This window comes from Tyto alba, unplaced genomic scaffold (assembly GCF_018691265.1).
Source record: "Tyto alba isolate M040663 unplaced genomic scaffold, T.alba_DEE_v4.0 Super-Scaffold_7, whole genome shotgun sequence".
In the NCBI taxonomy this organism is placed as follows: domain Eukaryota; kingdom Metazoa; phylum Chordata; class Aves; order Strigiformes; family Tytonidae; genus Tyto; species Tyto alba.
The window spans coordinates 19,524,651-19,539,167 of NW_024881328.1; the positions used below are offsets into that span (position 1 = coordinate 19,524,651).

General features: G+C 35.6%; 1 protein-coding gene across 1 annotated transcript in view; it reads left to right on the forward strand.

The window, feature by feature from the left end:
* Positions 1-14,517, forward strand: part of PSMD14 (proteasome 26S subunit, non-ATPase 14) — a 48,522-nt gene that overhangs the window by 9,741 nt on the left and 24,264 nt on the right. Inside the window, exons 4-5 of the mRNA XM_042784169.1 lie at positions 13,676-13,747; positions 14,076-14,195. Of these exons, the coding sequence (XP_042640103.1) occupies positions 13,676-13,747; positions 14,076-14,195 (192 nt within the window). The remainder of the gene's footprint in view (positions 1-13,675; positions 13,748-14,075; positions 14,196-14,517) is intronic.

Here is a 14,517-nt window from a genome sequence, read left to right on the forward strand (position 1 = left end):
TCAAAGCTGTTTTTCAAATTTACAGTTAACTCTCTCTGCTGCTTTCTGAATTTCTCAGCTTTAACTTAAAGCTTGCTAGAAAATTGTGGCAGACAATAGAACATAACATTCAGAAGAAGCTTGCTGAACTCCTGGCAGCTTTGGCCTGCAAAGCTGCTCTGTGTTTGTTTAAATATGGAATTGTCTCTTAAATGAATTGATGAGTATGTGTTGGATTAAAAAAATGTGAAAAACTGACTTGCTCTTTATGCAAGTTGCTGCATGCACTGGGTATCTTGTCTACTTTTGTAGTCTTTTGGTTTATTGAATCAGCAGGAATGCTTTTCAAAAAGCATAATTTTATGTCCTTAAAATACAATGTTTCGATGGATCTTCAAAGATCACTTCTGTTCTGAATATTGATTGATAATTGAGAGATAATCCAGAGTCAGTTAGGTGTCTTTGAGGTAGAAGAGAGAAGTCAGGTATTTCTTGGGACATACTTTGTCCTGCTGGAAAGTAAACAAAGTTATTACTATTTGTTTGCACTGGAGTGTTTTAAACAACTGTACAAAGCTTTTTGTTTTTCTTATTGCTGTGTCACAGTTGTTCTGTCTTTGGAGGATTTGCTTTTAAGGTTGAACATAGTAAAAACATCTGCTGAGTGAGTCATCCTTGCTAACATAAGAATCATCTGTGTGTATAGTCTCATAGAAGAAAAAAAAGCATTTTCAAAATAATTTTATAACAATTTGGGGATTTTTTTTTTCCTTGTAGCTAGGGATTTTCTTAGCGAGAGGACTGCATCATATAAGATCTGCTAACAGTCTGTTAGATTTGCTTTGTAACTGATGTTCAAGTAACAGCAAATGCCTGGTCAGCACAGTTCATATTGGAACTCTGCCAAGGAATTCTTTCTCACTGACTTGTATTAGCTTCAACAGCAGTTATTTAGCTCTTTCCTCTTGGTAAAACCACCTTTTCTGATTAATATCTTGTTTGTTTGTTTGTTTGTTTGTTTTTTTCTTCATTTCCAAAATCAAATGTGTTGTCCCAAGTTCTCTTTGGATTAATGTTTTTACAACTTTATTTCCAAGTCTTTTGGTGTTTTGTATTTACTTGAAAACTGTTTTCAGTGAATTCATGTTTCTTTTTTTTTACTACATACTACTTCAGCATGCTGTTGAGTGTCTGATTGCCCTTCAGTGTTGAATTGTCCAGCAGTGGTCTGTGCGACCCTAAATTCCATTGTCCCTAAGCTTGGCTGCATATGGCTAATAAACAGGTCTTTAAGGAAGTGATCTTAAACTGATATTTCAATAATAAACTTTCCCTCCAGTGACTTGTGGCTTAAAAATTTTGAGCCACTTCCTCTCTCTTAGTCTTAGATGGACAAAGGGCTGTCCTCATGGGGCAGAGGGTGAACAAGAGAGGAGGAAAGAGAATATGATAGCTTTTGGCATCACATAAGCCATCCACAGTATTTTCTGGCAGTGAACTTGGTCATTAACTCTGTTCTTTGTATGGGAAGGTACCTGTGTTTTAGTTTTGAACTTGATAACATAAGACCTTTGCAACACTGCTTCATGCAGAAATCATTTGTCTTACATTCCTGATATTGTAAGCATTTGAATTTCTGCTCACATGATATACACGTAAGAATGACTGATTGAAGTTTTTTACAAAAGATGTGGCAGAACGATTAAAGTTTGAAAGTGTCGTGATGTTGCAAACAAAATGCTTATTACTTTAATTTCCCTTCTGTAGTTCATGGGAGTTCTGATTTTGGCAATGCAATTGTTTTTCTTTTCTTGTATGATCTCCTCCTGCCCCTTGTCATGTTGGGTTTTTTTTAGTTACCTTCCCTTTCCTGGTTCATTCTTCTCTGTCTCTCCCTGGAATACTGCCTACCACAGAATTTCACTAGTGATTTAATACTTCATTTTGCATTGTACATTTGCTGCAGACAAATTAACAGGCTTTGTGGGGTAGGTACAAGCATTCTACTTATTTAGCAGGCAGGAATTTGGAGCAACACTCTCCTTCATTTTGTATGCTGAATTATTGTTTGCTAGTGAAATCAGTTCCACATATGCCTCTATTAGTCAATCTTACTGGATACTGTTTAAGAGTGTGAGCAAATTAAGTGCATTTTTAACACAGCTTTCTCTCCCCAACACTTTCAGAAAAATAATCCAAGCTATACAAATTCTTGTGCATGCTAACACATCCTGTCTGTGTTTCTGAATCCAGATGTGATAGGAAGCAGTGAAATAATTAATGACAGTTTTTAAAAATGCTGTTGAAATAATTTTTCATTACTTGGTGGATTTTTGAAAATAGTAATTTTCATTGCTCTGTTAGTGCAGACAACTGTTCTAGTGCAATAAATGGAAAATAAAACTCATTTTGTATTTCTGAATTAACATATTTGATGGCAGAGGGAAAGGGAAAAAATCCAAATGGGAAGGGAGGGAAAGACAGAGAAGTGACCTGTGTCTTATAAGGAGTGTTTACACCTTGACTTGGAATATAGAAAATAGAAGTGCAGATAGCTATTTTATTTGAATAATGGACTTGCCAATTAGCCATCAAGTGCTTCCATCTGTGAAATAGTTGATCAGATGGGTTAGCTGGGATGTTTCCAGATTAGGGCATTGTAAATGGCACTTGAAAACTGTCACTTTGATTATGAGGTTTCAAGCATTGCACTGCTTGATGCTGTGGAACCTTTTTCCCTCATATTATCATGGTTTTTTAGAACATGCTGATCCCATTTAGTAAATCTATGGCACCGTGGGAACTTGGGAGACCTGCCACTGATCTAAAGTTCTGTTTCATCTGCTGATCTAGCCAGGCTGGTTGTTAGAAAAGAGCACTACTGGCTCAGTATTCTGCAGGACTTCAGAATAAGAGTTTGTGATCTGACAGGCAAAGGAGGGTCAGGCTCAGTGTATGTCATTATCAATTAACAATTAAATGCAAGTTTCCTTGAGTTACTTCATTAAGCTGATATGTCTTGAAGTAAATGACGTGTTCTAGCTGGTTAATCTGCATCCTAGGATTCCTTATGTAAAAACCTAACAACAACAAAAGAAACCTTAAAACCAAAAGAAACCCAAACACACACCCGCATTGCTCCGCCCTGTTTCCCTCCTCCTCCCTGCCCCTTCTCTACCTGCCCCACACCCCCCCCAAAAAAAAAAAAAAAAAAAAAAAAAAAAAACAAAACAAACCACAAAACCAAACCAAACAAAAAAATCCGACAAAACAAAAACCCAACCAGGAAAAAACCCCAATACCTTAACATTTTGTTGAAAATTATTTTGGTTAATTGATTCTTGAAACAGCTTGGGTTTTAGTTTGAAGGATGTGCAAATGTGTTATCTTTTCCTTTGGAAAGGTGTAGAGTGTTTTGGTATCTCTCTCTGTTGCACCTGTATGACTTTCCTTCCTATGTCTCCTGGGTGTATATGCTTTATGTGGTTTGAATTGTGGTGATACACTATGTGCTTCTCACATATTTTTGAAGGTTCAGATAGTCCTTCTGAGAGTACGCTGCCAGGGGAATACATCTGAAATATAACTTTTAAAATTGTGCATCATTTCTGTGCTATTGCTTCTGAGGCATTTTCCAGCAAAGTTCTCAAGTACTAAGAATGTTAGTATTTTTAGAATTCTGATATACCTTCTAGTAGATGAGATAGTATACAGTTTGGGTGGGTTATCCCGGTTCTTCTTTTTTCCCCGGAAGCTATCAACCCATTTAAAGAGTAGAAAAATTTTCTCAATGACAAATGTTTTTATCCATTAAACATCCAAAATCAACTCCCATAAAAAGTTCAAAAGACTTAACTGATTGCACGTGTTACCTTCTGTAGAAAGTCTCAGTGTCATTTTATATATCCAAAATACATGATTATGTTTAAAGGAGGGAATGAAACACCTTAGATATAGTAAACTGTGCTGTTTTACTTTCACTGACGAATGAGTGTTTTACTGCATTGGTTAGTGTTTCAATACAGGGCTGTTCACCAAAAGCTTCATAGCAAATTTTGGGTAGTGGTGTGGCCTGGATCTGCTTATGCTGGAGGTGATGATAGCTCTATGGGCAGCGTAGACTTACTTGAACATTGTTGGGGACTGCTGAAGGCTGAGTATAGTTTTTCTACATTTGAAACATGGTTGAGCAATTGCAACATTATTTATATCCAAAAGTGCTAATCGGAGAGGGAGAGAGAAACATGCTAGAATTGGTTTAGGAATAGACATATGATTGTACTTACAACACAGTGCATATTTTGTGTTACAAAAGCTGCCTTAAAGTATGATGGGCTGCACTAGTGTCATACCCTACAGATTAATCACAGCCAAACATAAAACTAAAACTAACAAACCTAGTGAGTTGTGCCTGAGAATTACCAGTTACCTGTTCTACTATTTTCCTGTCAGCTCTAGAGACCATTTTTAGCTACCTCCTCTTGGCCTCAGATCTTAAACTTCTTTATTTCTAATAATTAGGCAATTAGCTTCTCTCTCCTCAGTTAAATTGCCAGTATAGTCCAGCCAACTTTCCCCAGAAAAGACAAAGGAGTTTGGACAAGGAAATGAGTGTATCCATAATGAGAAAGAATGAGGGGGGGGGAAAAAGACAACAAGTGCCTTTTGCATTACACCTGTTCACTTGTAATGTTCCTTTCTGTAAGCAGGAAACAGCCCCTTTACAGTGATCGATTTAATTTATTTCTCTTGGAAATGGTTTCTTCTTTCTGAAATCCCATGCTATAGAATATTAAGTTGCAATGCTACTATGTAGCACCTTTGAAGAAGGGTTTATGTTTTCTTTCTGTGGTATAGAAGGGTCCTCTTCAGTTTTTCCTGGAAGTTTGGTGGTGTTCTTGTATTAGTAGTGTTGCTCTGGGTTTTTTGTTTGTTCATTCATTCTGTTTTTAAAAAGCATTACAAACAATTAACCTTCCTATATATTGCCACTGAGTCTCCCAGTTCATCTGCCTGTGTCCAGAGGACCAGCTCTTCACAACAGAGAGCCTGCCGGCATTATAGACCCCAGTGCATTCTTTGACATTTTGACCAAATCCCTTTTTAACTGCTCTGCTGCACAAAGTGTACTTTAGGATGACTTCAGACAGCACCTGCTGAGGGCTACCTTGCCTTCTTGGCAAAACTGTGTCTACAATAAGGTAGTTAAAAGTCTGCATCAGAGCAAGACTTCTGCAGGCAGACAAAATCTACAAATGCAGACTCGTTATCTGCCTCCAGGCTCTCATTTCTAAATCCCAATACCTTCTGTAATGGTGATTGGAATAGATAACAGGTTAGTCCTGGTTTTATTCTGGAATGAAACTGGCCTTCTTATTTTCTGGATTTTCTTTTTTCCCAGTAGCTTGAGGTTGTGAAAAACAGTAGTTCTTCTCAAAAACATGTACAATGTTACTGAGGTTTTGTGTCCCTGATCTTACGGCTTTTCACTAAGCATAATGTTGTCATAGAATAATAGAATGATTTGGGTTGGAAGGGACCTTTAAAGGTCATCTAGTCCAAATTGTCCTTATGCTTGATAATAAGGCATATTAACTGCAGTGATGCAGCATAACTTCCCTTGGTTTTACCAGGAAAGCTTACACTTAAGTGGCCATTTCATGCAACATTTGTGTTGGGAATATCGCAGAAAGTCTGACTATTGCAAACTGCGCAAAAGTGTGGTGTAACTTTATATCATTAATACATGTTAATATTGGGTAATAAACATTTATTTCTAATAAAAATTAGACTAAGTAGAATGACTTTCTGTAAAGTACATTGCAGTAAAATTAAGCTTATCCAACCTAAAAATAAACTCGACTATCATCATTTGATGCCAAATTCTGGTAAATATTTTTTTTTTCTTAGTAAGCTTTAAGCCTTAGTCTTCAAGAATATTTTCAATTATAGTCTTGGAAAACAGGAGGGCTACTTTTTGTGAAAGACCTTTTAAAATTTGGACAATTTGGGGCAATTAGATGGGCCAAACACATTGCATTCTACAAGTATGTGGGAAATCCTGCAGGTGCCCATGTTGGTGGATTACTATATTACTTCCATGAAACTGCTAGTACTGCAAGAGAGATTACTGGTCGATGGTAAGATAGAAACATAAACTGAACTTTGGCATCCTTTGTTTATTTTTTTCTTTCTTTTACTAAAATTCTGGCCAGGTTCTCTGTGGAGTGTCCAAGTGAACTAGAGATTATTTTTGTTTAAAGGTCTGCTTATTAAAAAAAAAAAAAAAAAAGCCCACAAACCCAAACCACCAAAAACCACAGAAACAAAGTACCCAAACAAAGGTAAGTAGTAAAATGTCTATGCACTGAAGAGGTGTTTGCAAATGTGATCCCAACCCATTTAACTAACTGCGCAAAGCTATACAAAGTTCTGTGTTCTGTAATTTTGGTTTCTGAAGAGGAGGGGAGATGGGAAATATTGTATATTTCAAGTCCATCTATGTTGCTGTTTATGGAGTTCTATTGTAAATGTAAACCTGGATAAACTTTTTTTAGGAGGCAGGATTTTGTAAAATATATTGAAGCGGGTTGGGTTTTGTTGGTGGTTTGGTTTTTTTTTTTTTTTTTTTTTTTATCTATCTAGCCTGTTAAGGGCTTTTTGCAGATATTTTTAATTTAAAGTAGCAATTGATACCATATTTCCCTAGTGTCCCTACTCCATTTTGGAGTCTCATAGACTAAACATATTACTACAATTTTTATTTCATCTGACATATGGTGTAACAAGACAATGTGATCCTTTCAGAAATCTAGGCTGTTTGTTGAGACTTGTGGTATTTTGTGGTCTGTTATGTATGCTTGATTATAATTGGTATAAAAATGGGCTTAAACATACAAACTGTTTAGACATAATGCTAGCTTCAGAATATAATCCTGTTGATGTGGAACTAACTGTAAAATTTTGTGTGTACTAGCTTGCAAACTGCAATAAAATTTCAAATTGCTACTAATTAGTGTGTGATTCACAGTGTAAAGTAATATATTTTCCCCTTTTTATGAATTGTATGATTTTTTTAAAAAAAATTTTTATGAACCAGATCATTTTCTCTGTCGTGACTGATTATGTTAGCATCCTGTACCGTGGAAAATGCATTACATGGCTTCGGGTGCTTGTCATGACAAAATTACTAGAACCATTGAGATCTGGGAATATGGCTTATTCCCTTCACCACTTGCACTGATGGCATATGAGTTGGTATTTTCTCTAAGTGTATTGTCTTGGTACAAGAAAAATAGCTCTACAGTCACAATTTTGTTTAGATTTGTAGGCTTCACAGTGTGTAAAAAGCACTACGCTGATCTAAGAAATCTTTTATTCTTAATGTCAGTGTATCATCAGGTTATACCACTTACTGACAAAGGGTAAGCAGAGAAGAGCAGTGGCACTCTGGTGAACTTTTAAGGTATTTTTATTATCTCTAATACCTCTGCCTCCTCCACACTCTTGCTCTAGTTTGTGTCTTCTCTGCAGGTAGTATTCTGTAATGGTTTTTTTTATCTCATACCAAGCTATATGCCCACCATTGGATTTACCTTCATAAAATGGTAGTTTTAAGCCCACTTAAGTGCCTGATCTTTCCATGCGTCCTTTAATATGATAAATCATTGTTTTACAATTACTGTCATTGCATTTATACCCTAGTTGCCCTTCTCCCCCCTACCTACATAATAAATGTCATGGTTATCTGAAACACTTGTTTTGGAGGAGATAGGGAAGGGAAATGAAGAAAAAGTGGGGCGTGAATACTTTTTAAAATTCAAAAGTAATGCAAGTTTTTTCAGTCTTGTTTTTTTTAGTTAATCTTTCTCAATTGTCTTTAGATATAATAGCCGAAAATATGTACTGAAAGGGTTAAGTCGGCATGAAAGAATTCATTTCCACTTTAATGACCTAGCCTTGCTGGGTTAGGACGATGGGGAACATGCTTCTGACTTGTACTCCTATTGCCAATTAACACCTCCTATAACAGGTTGCCTCAGCTAGTCATTGAAGCAGAGGCAGTAGAAATAGTTTACATGCAGCTTGTTTTTCACACTAGTTGTTTAATACTCACAAAATTAAACTATTAAAAGGTTCTTTCTTACCTTACCGGGAAAGAAATAAACACTATAGCAGTCAGTGTTCGCTTGTGTCTTATATTCCATGTTTAAATTGTTCCAATTACAAAAATAAAAGTAGTATAGTAATGATTGTAGCAGTTCTTATATTTTACACAGAAATGTGTTGTTTGGTGTAATAAAGCTAAGATTTGTTCTACAACACTTTAGTTCCCTGCCTTTTTTTTTATTACAGTTGCCCCTGCAAAACTGAATTTCTCTGAAACAGCTACGATGTATTTCAAAATCATCTTTTGTGCTATTAGTGTGATACCGGAACAGTGTTTAAGATCCATTTAAATAATAAAAATTGTCTCAATTTGTGTAATATTTCTCAGTTTCTCGTGTAATTAATAGAGTCCACTTTCTATGCCTATTTGAATAAATGTAAAATAGTAAAAATAAAGAGCAGTGCTCTAAAATGACACTTTATTTCACATTTAATCAGCAGGTATTTTAATAACATAATAAAATTGGCTAAATAATTGATACCAGTTCACACTAAGAGAAAGGTGGAGTAATATACCTAAAAGTGTTAACAAATTTGCTAAAAGGCCTGAGTAGATAACACTTCAAGGCGTTAGTTTTTATCCTGTTAGAATGGCAAATGCCTTTAACACTTCGTCAACAAGGGCTGCCCAAGTAAAGGGCTGCATTTTATATTGGATCATCTCTTTAACTGTTTGAAACAAAAATAGTATCATGCATAATTTAACATTACAATGTAATATTTTGTTAATAACTTGAACATGATTCTTTTTGCATTGCAAGTATTACTGAAAAAATTAAGCAAAGATAAAATGTATTTTAATAGTGGTAACAATTTTATCAATTATTACTGAAATTGGGATTCTGCCATTGTAAAGAAAAACAAAACCAGAGTTTGGTTGGGTTTTATGAGATGGCTGGCTGTCAGGCAGCTCATTTCAGTGACTGACAGAATGTATAATTGATTCAGAAGAAACACCCATTTTCAGGAAGTAGTATAATAACAATATTTTTTTAGAGCATTTTTTGAATTTTATTACTGTATCCAGTTTATATAGGAATGTTTGGGGAAAAAAATGTTTAATATTTCCTGCAGTTTCCAAATCTCGTTTTTCTGCAGTTCCCCAATAAATTATCCAGGAAAGTTGTGGGCAGGCAGAATGAAGGCAGTGTTCACTGTTTTACAGTGAGATGGAGAGTCTTACAAAACTGCAGTGGAAGAACTGTCTGACCTTTGAATACTGTAGTGCAACCAAAAATGCCAGTAGATCTTTTGCATTGCAGATACAAATGCTTTCTTGTTTGGATTTTTGACACCAGTTAATTTAATTTGGTACTCTGCTTCATGAGGGTGGTGCTCCTTTGTTAAAGTTGGCAGGCAGTGAAGTTTATGAACAGTGATAATAGCACATGCTGTGGAGGGTCAGTGTAAAATACTTTGCCTCCATGTAGAGATTAGCTAATAAAGTCTTTCTTCCTCTTTGCTTCATGAAAGAAATACATAAACTTCTGTGGAAGAGTAGCAGAAACAGGCCAAAGAAATCTTAAAATGTGTAACCCGTATCCAGCTCCCACGTACTGTGTAACCAGCCCGCAGAGCTGTGGCTGTCAGTCCAAGGTTGTGTTAATCAGCCATTTATGGAAAAGGAAGTGGTCAGAGATGGAAGTAAATGGATTCTGGTTTTCAAATGTCTGTTTTTTCAAATGGCATCATCTAAAGCCAGGCAAACTACTTGGAAGACCCAAGATCCATTCTGTTGGGTTTATGTGCTAAATCTTTAAAAGTTTTAGGTTAAGAATTTGGTGAACTTTGGGTTTATAATATTCGGTGGAAAGACAAGTGTGTGCCCATAGTATTTTATGTGCCAGTTTATCTTTGGTAGAAAAATGATGTGAAACTAAATCTATTGTGAAGACAGATTCTGGACAAGTTTTGACCTATGGATCCTTTCCTCAAAATTTGTGAATTGGTACATCAGAATAATTTCAGGATTCTTTTGAGCAGTTCATTCTAATCTATATTCAAAACAAAGGAAGGAATATTAACGTGGAAATTAATACACATAATTGGTACAGTGTAATGAGTTGTTTCCTTTTCTCATTATTTAGCTAGTAATTATAATCTGTAAGGAGAACAGAGCAGAGATTGTGAGGTCTTCAGAAAAAAGCATCTGTGACCAAGGAAATAATAAGTATGTGCTGTATTTTATAAGCAGACTGAGAATGAATGAACTTATATGTGCATTGTGTCTTACCATTAACTCATTTTTAAGAGGTGAGGTAAATTAGTTCCACAGTGTCATAAGAGTAGGAGATCATCATTAATATTTTTCCTCAGGCATGTGTGTAAAGCGAAAAAGTAAAGTTTGCAGTTAAAATTTCCTAATGCTTAGTGTAGTAATTTTTATATACATATTTAAACTCACATTTAGTGTGCAAAATAATTCAGTGTACACTATGGCTTTTTTTTTTTTTTTTAAAAAAAAAAAGGACAAAAAAAAAAAAGGAAAAAGATAGATGCTGAAGCAAGTTGATTTATACCAATGAAGCATTCCTTTATGAATTAGCAACATTTCCTGTGCTGAAAATGCATTGTTGGCTATGAGTGGTGGCAGCTGGCAGGAGAACTTCAACATAAAGTAGCTTCTGTTTTCAAAGCTTATTTCATAGAATGCCTGAAGAATTGATAAAGTATAATATTAAATATCCCTCCTTCTGGACCATCACCAAGATAAACAAGCATTTGAAAGTTCCAAGGAGATAGAAATAATTAAAGAAGGAAAGATTAGGAATGAGTACAGTAGGGTAACACCATGCTTTAGTTCCTACCTTTGCTTAAACTAAAGGTAATTTAGTTGCCTTGTTACAGAAACAAAATCTAATAGTGTTTGTCTCTTCCCTTATAAGTGTTGTATCTACTGACTGATTTTTAAATAGATACTAAAATGGGAAAAGTTATGAAAAGTAATTAAACTCTTACAAGTTGTGAACACAGGTGTCTACATAGGGGACAGAGACATGATTAATGCCTTGGCTGCAGGAAGGGTGTCAGTGTGATCTGCCATCTTAACAGACATTAGAGATACCACATAGGAGAGCCTATTCAGGAGTCTGTAGAATAAAATTCTGTTCAAGCTCCTGATTTTTGAGAAGCTAGTCTCAATCAAACATCAACGTGACCTTTCTAGAAATCACAGAAGTACTTAGTTTGAGGGAGACTTTTTTTTTTTTATTATATTGTTTATTTTAAAAAATACTGAATGGTGTAATGGGATGCTTGCTTATAGTGGAATGTTAAACAAAATCTGGGACAAATGTAGAATATGTATGGTGACCACAGCATGGATGTTGTGGTTCTTCCTAAAGCAGCAGCTTACTCTGTGTGTGCTTTTACCCTCACTTCAAACCCTCTCTGGTCTAGAACTGGTAGAAAATTGGAAGACAGCTTTATATATGAGGAAAGGGGTTGTAATCAAACTAGTAAGTTTTTTTTAAATTAAAACACCACTCATCTGTGCTTTCATCTTTGCAGTGATTAAGTGGAAATATGAGTCTTTGTGCTTTCCAAAATATTAAGGCTTCTAAGGGAAAAGAAGATCATTTAGAATAGACTTAAAGCAGGAGAGATAAAGTTAAGACAGTAAATGTACATGTTTATGGAGAAAAAGACATGGCAATGGTATCAGAAAATGATTGGGCATTTGAAGCTTTGTCAGTCAAGCAATTTAGTTGTAGTAAATATGGAATAAGTGTTTCAGGTCCCCTGTGCATCTGGTTCTGTGAAATGTTCTAAAGAACTGCTTGTAGTTTTTCATCATAAGTGTTAGAGGAACACTTTTCCACTGGAGCACCTCACTGTTGGGCTATGGCTGGTCAGGGAAATACTTGATGAAGAGGTGGAATTGGTTAAAAATGGACCTTTGACAAGAATATTAGAGAAGGTGAAAAGTTAAAGGTGCTGGAAGATTGCTGATGGAAAGGCCAGAGTGACAGAAGAATTAGCAATGAGTAGTAAGAAGTGAGGGAGAGCAAATATCAAGAAATGATGGTCAGCAGTATCAAAGTTGGAAATAAAGGTCTGAAGGTGTTAGGAAAGAGTTGTGGTTGACACAAATCCATACACGTATGTGAGTTTCAAAATATCAAGATTGAATTCAAAATATAAAGGTTGGATCTGGAGCTAATAGAGAAAGAATTCATTGGCTTGGAGGTGGGGGAAGGAACCAACTTACTGTCTAAACCATTTTGAAGACTAGATGATGTTTTTCTGTGTGTGTAGAGGTAAAAGTATGCAGAAAGAACAATTACTATACAATTTTAATATGCTGATTACTTAAGGTCCTGGTTTTATCTTCAGGAGGTGATGGCTTGTGTCGATCACAATGTCTTTGATGTCATGTGGAAGCATGTTGTACTGAATTTTTCGACTTTAAGTGAAAAATTAAGAATTTGCTGAAAAAATCTTTTTTTTTTGCCCAATTTTGCTTATAACTGTGGAATCCAAGTTCTAAATCTAAAAAATGTTTGTGTAAAGGCACCATTTTTTTCTTCCTTTAACTTAATTTGATCTTTTTTACCATGTTCTGTAGTTGTTTTGTTGCCCTTCTAAGTTTACATCATTTAGTGCAAAAGTAACCTTTTGTCTTTTCAGTGGAAATTTGTTGTACACAATTTGGTAATAAAGTAATGAATGTACTGTTAATTGGCTGTAATGAGGTACACTAATATGGAATTCTGTGTATGAGCAATATGTCTTGCTCCTCGAGAAAGGGACATTTAAACTGCTGCCTCCTGTGTTTTTCATTTTCAACAGTACACAGAACCTGTTTCAACCAATCATTCACACCTGGGACAGTTGTGCTAATTTTTGAATAACTACTCATAAGGCAAAGAGCAAAGTATTTTGTTCACAGCTTTTCCACCTAGGGATCGGAGGTCCGTTTTTTCTCTCACTGTACCAGTGTATTTGCAAAGTACTCCCATAGCCTTTATCTGCAAGTCCGCTTTAGCTGGAAGCTGATGAAGCAAAGGGAAATTGCTGTTTGTGTTGGTGCCAGTTAATCATGCTAGCCCAGCAGCATTTACATTCACACCACTGTAAGAAACACATAGTTAATTGGAGAACTGGCCGTATTTTACAGCTGACGAAGGTTAGCATTGCGGCAAGGCTGACTAATGGAAACTTATCTGACTCTTAGCCTGTGTCTTCTAACAGGTTTGTACCCAGTGCAATACTTGCCAATTTTTTATTTGACTGATTCTGGTAAGGTTGCTCTTCAGATTGATATTCTTTTGGGCTGTGGGGAGACAGGGGATGATAGGTATGTAGCTTGTATTACAAAATAGGTTAGTGAAGGAGGGTGCTGTGAAGCACTGGGGCTTGGGTGTGCTTTTTTTTTGGTTTTGTTTGTACGATCTGCATCTAACACACAAAGTCACAATTATGTATCATTTTACGTATTACAAAACTTACAGAAAAATGCAAAGAAAATGTTTAGAAATTGCAGAATAACAATGGTGGAGAAAATAATAATTTATTCTTTTCATAGGGGCCACCAACAGATGCTCCTGCGGTTGATACAGCGGAACAGGTTTATATCTCTTCCCTTGCACTGCTGAAAGTAAGTGTTCCATGTGTACTGCATCCGTGTGTAGTGCTGGAGATAGAGTACCTGGCACTCCTCCAAAGTTTATGGACTTGTGCTCCTTAGGTGCTGGTCAGACTAATCTTTAAAATAAATTAATACTGCTGGAACACCCAGAGTAAGAGACTTATTTTAATTACTTCTCTCTTCTTGGCTTTATTTTTAATATTTTATAGTTTGTTACAGTTTCCAAAAGTGCTACAAGTTGCAAACTATCTATAGATCAACAAAGGCTGAAAGAACTATCCCGAGTCAAATTTGAACCTCCTGTTAAACATACAGTGTTCTTTGGTCTGACTTCCAGATGTTGAAGCATGGTCGTGCTGGTGTCCCTATGGAAGTTATGGGTCTGATGCTCGGAGAATTTGTTGATGATTACACTGTGAGAGTGATTGATGTTTTTGCAATGCCACAGTCGGGAACGGTGAGTTTCACAGCTAGATCTTGATAATTTTTTTTGCTTGTTTGTTTTGTCCTTTTGATAAATATTTTTAAAAAGCTTTTCTTGCTTTATCTCATTTATGCGATATTAAGGTATAACCTACTAGGGATAATTCAAACATGTCTTAAGGTAATTTAAGGGTTTCAATAAAAAAAAAATTAGTTAAACCAGATTTACTTCTATTTTTTTAAGCAAAGACCAGTATGTAAGTGTGTTTCTCAATATATGGAGATGTTATATCTTTACATATGTATAAATATATTGGTATAACATCACTTACAAGATTTATAAATTGATCATGTTA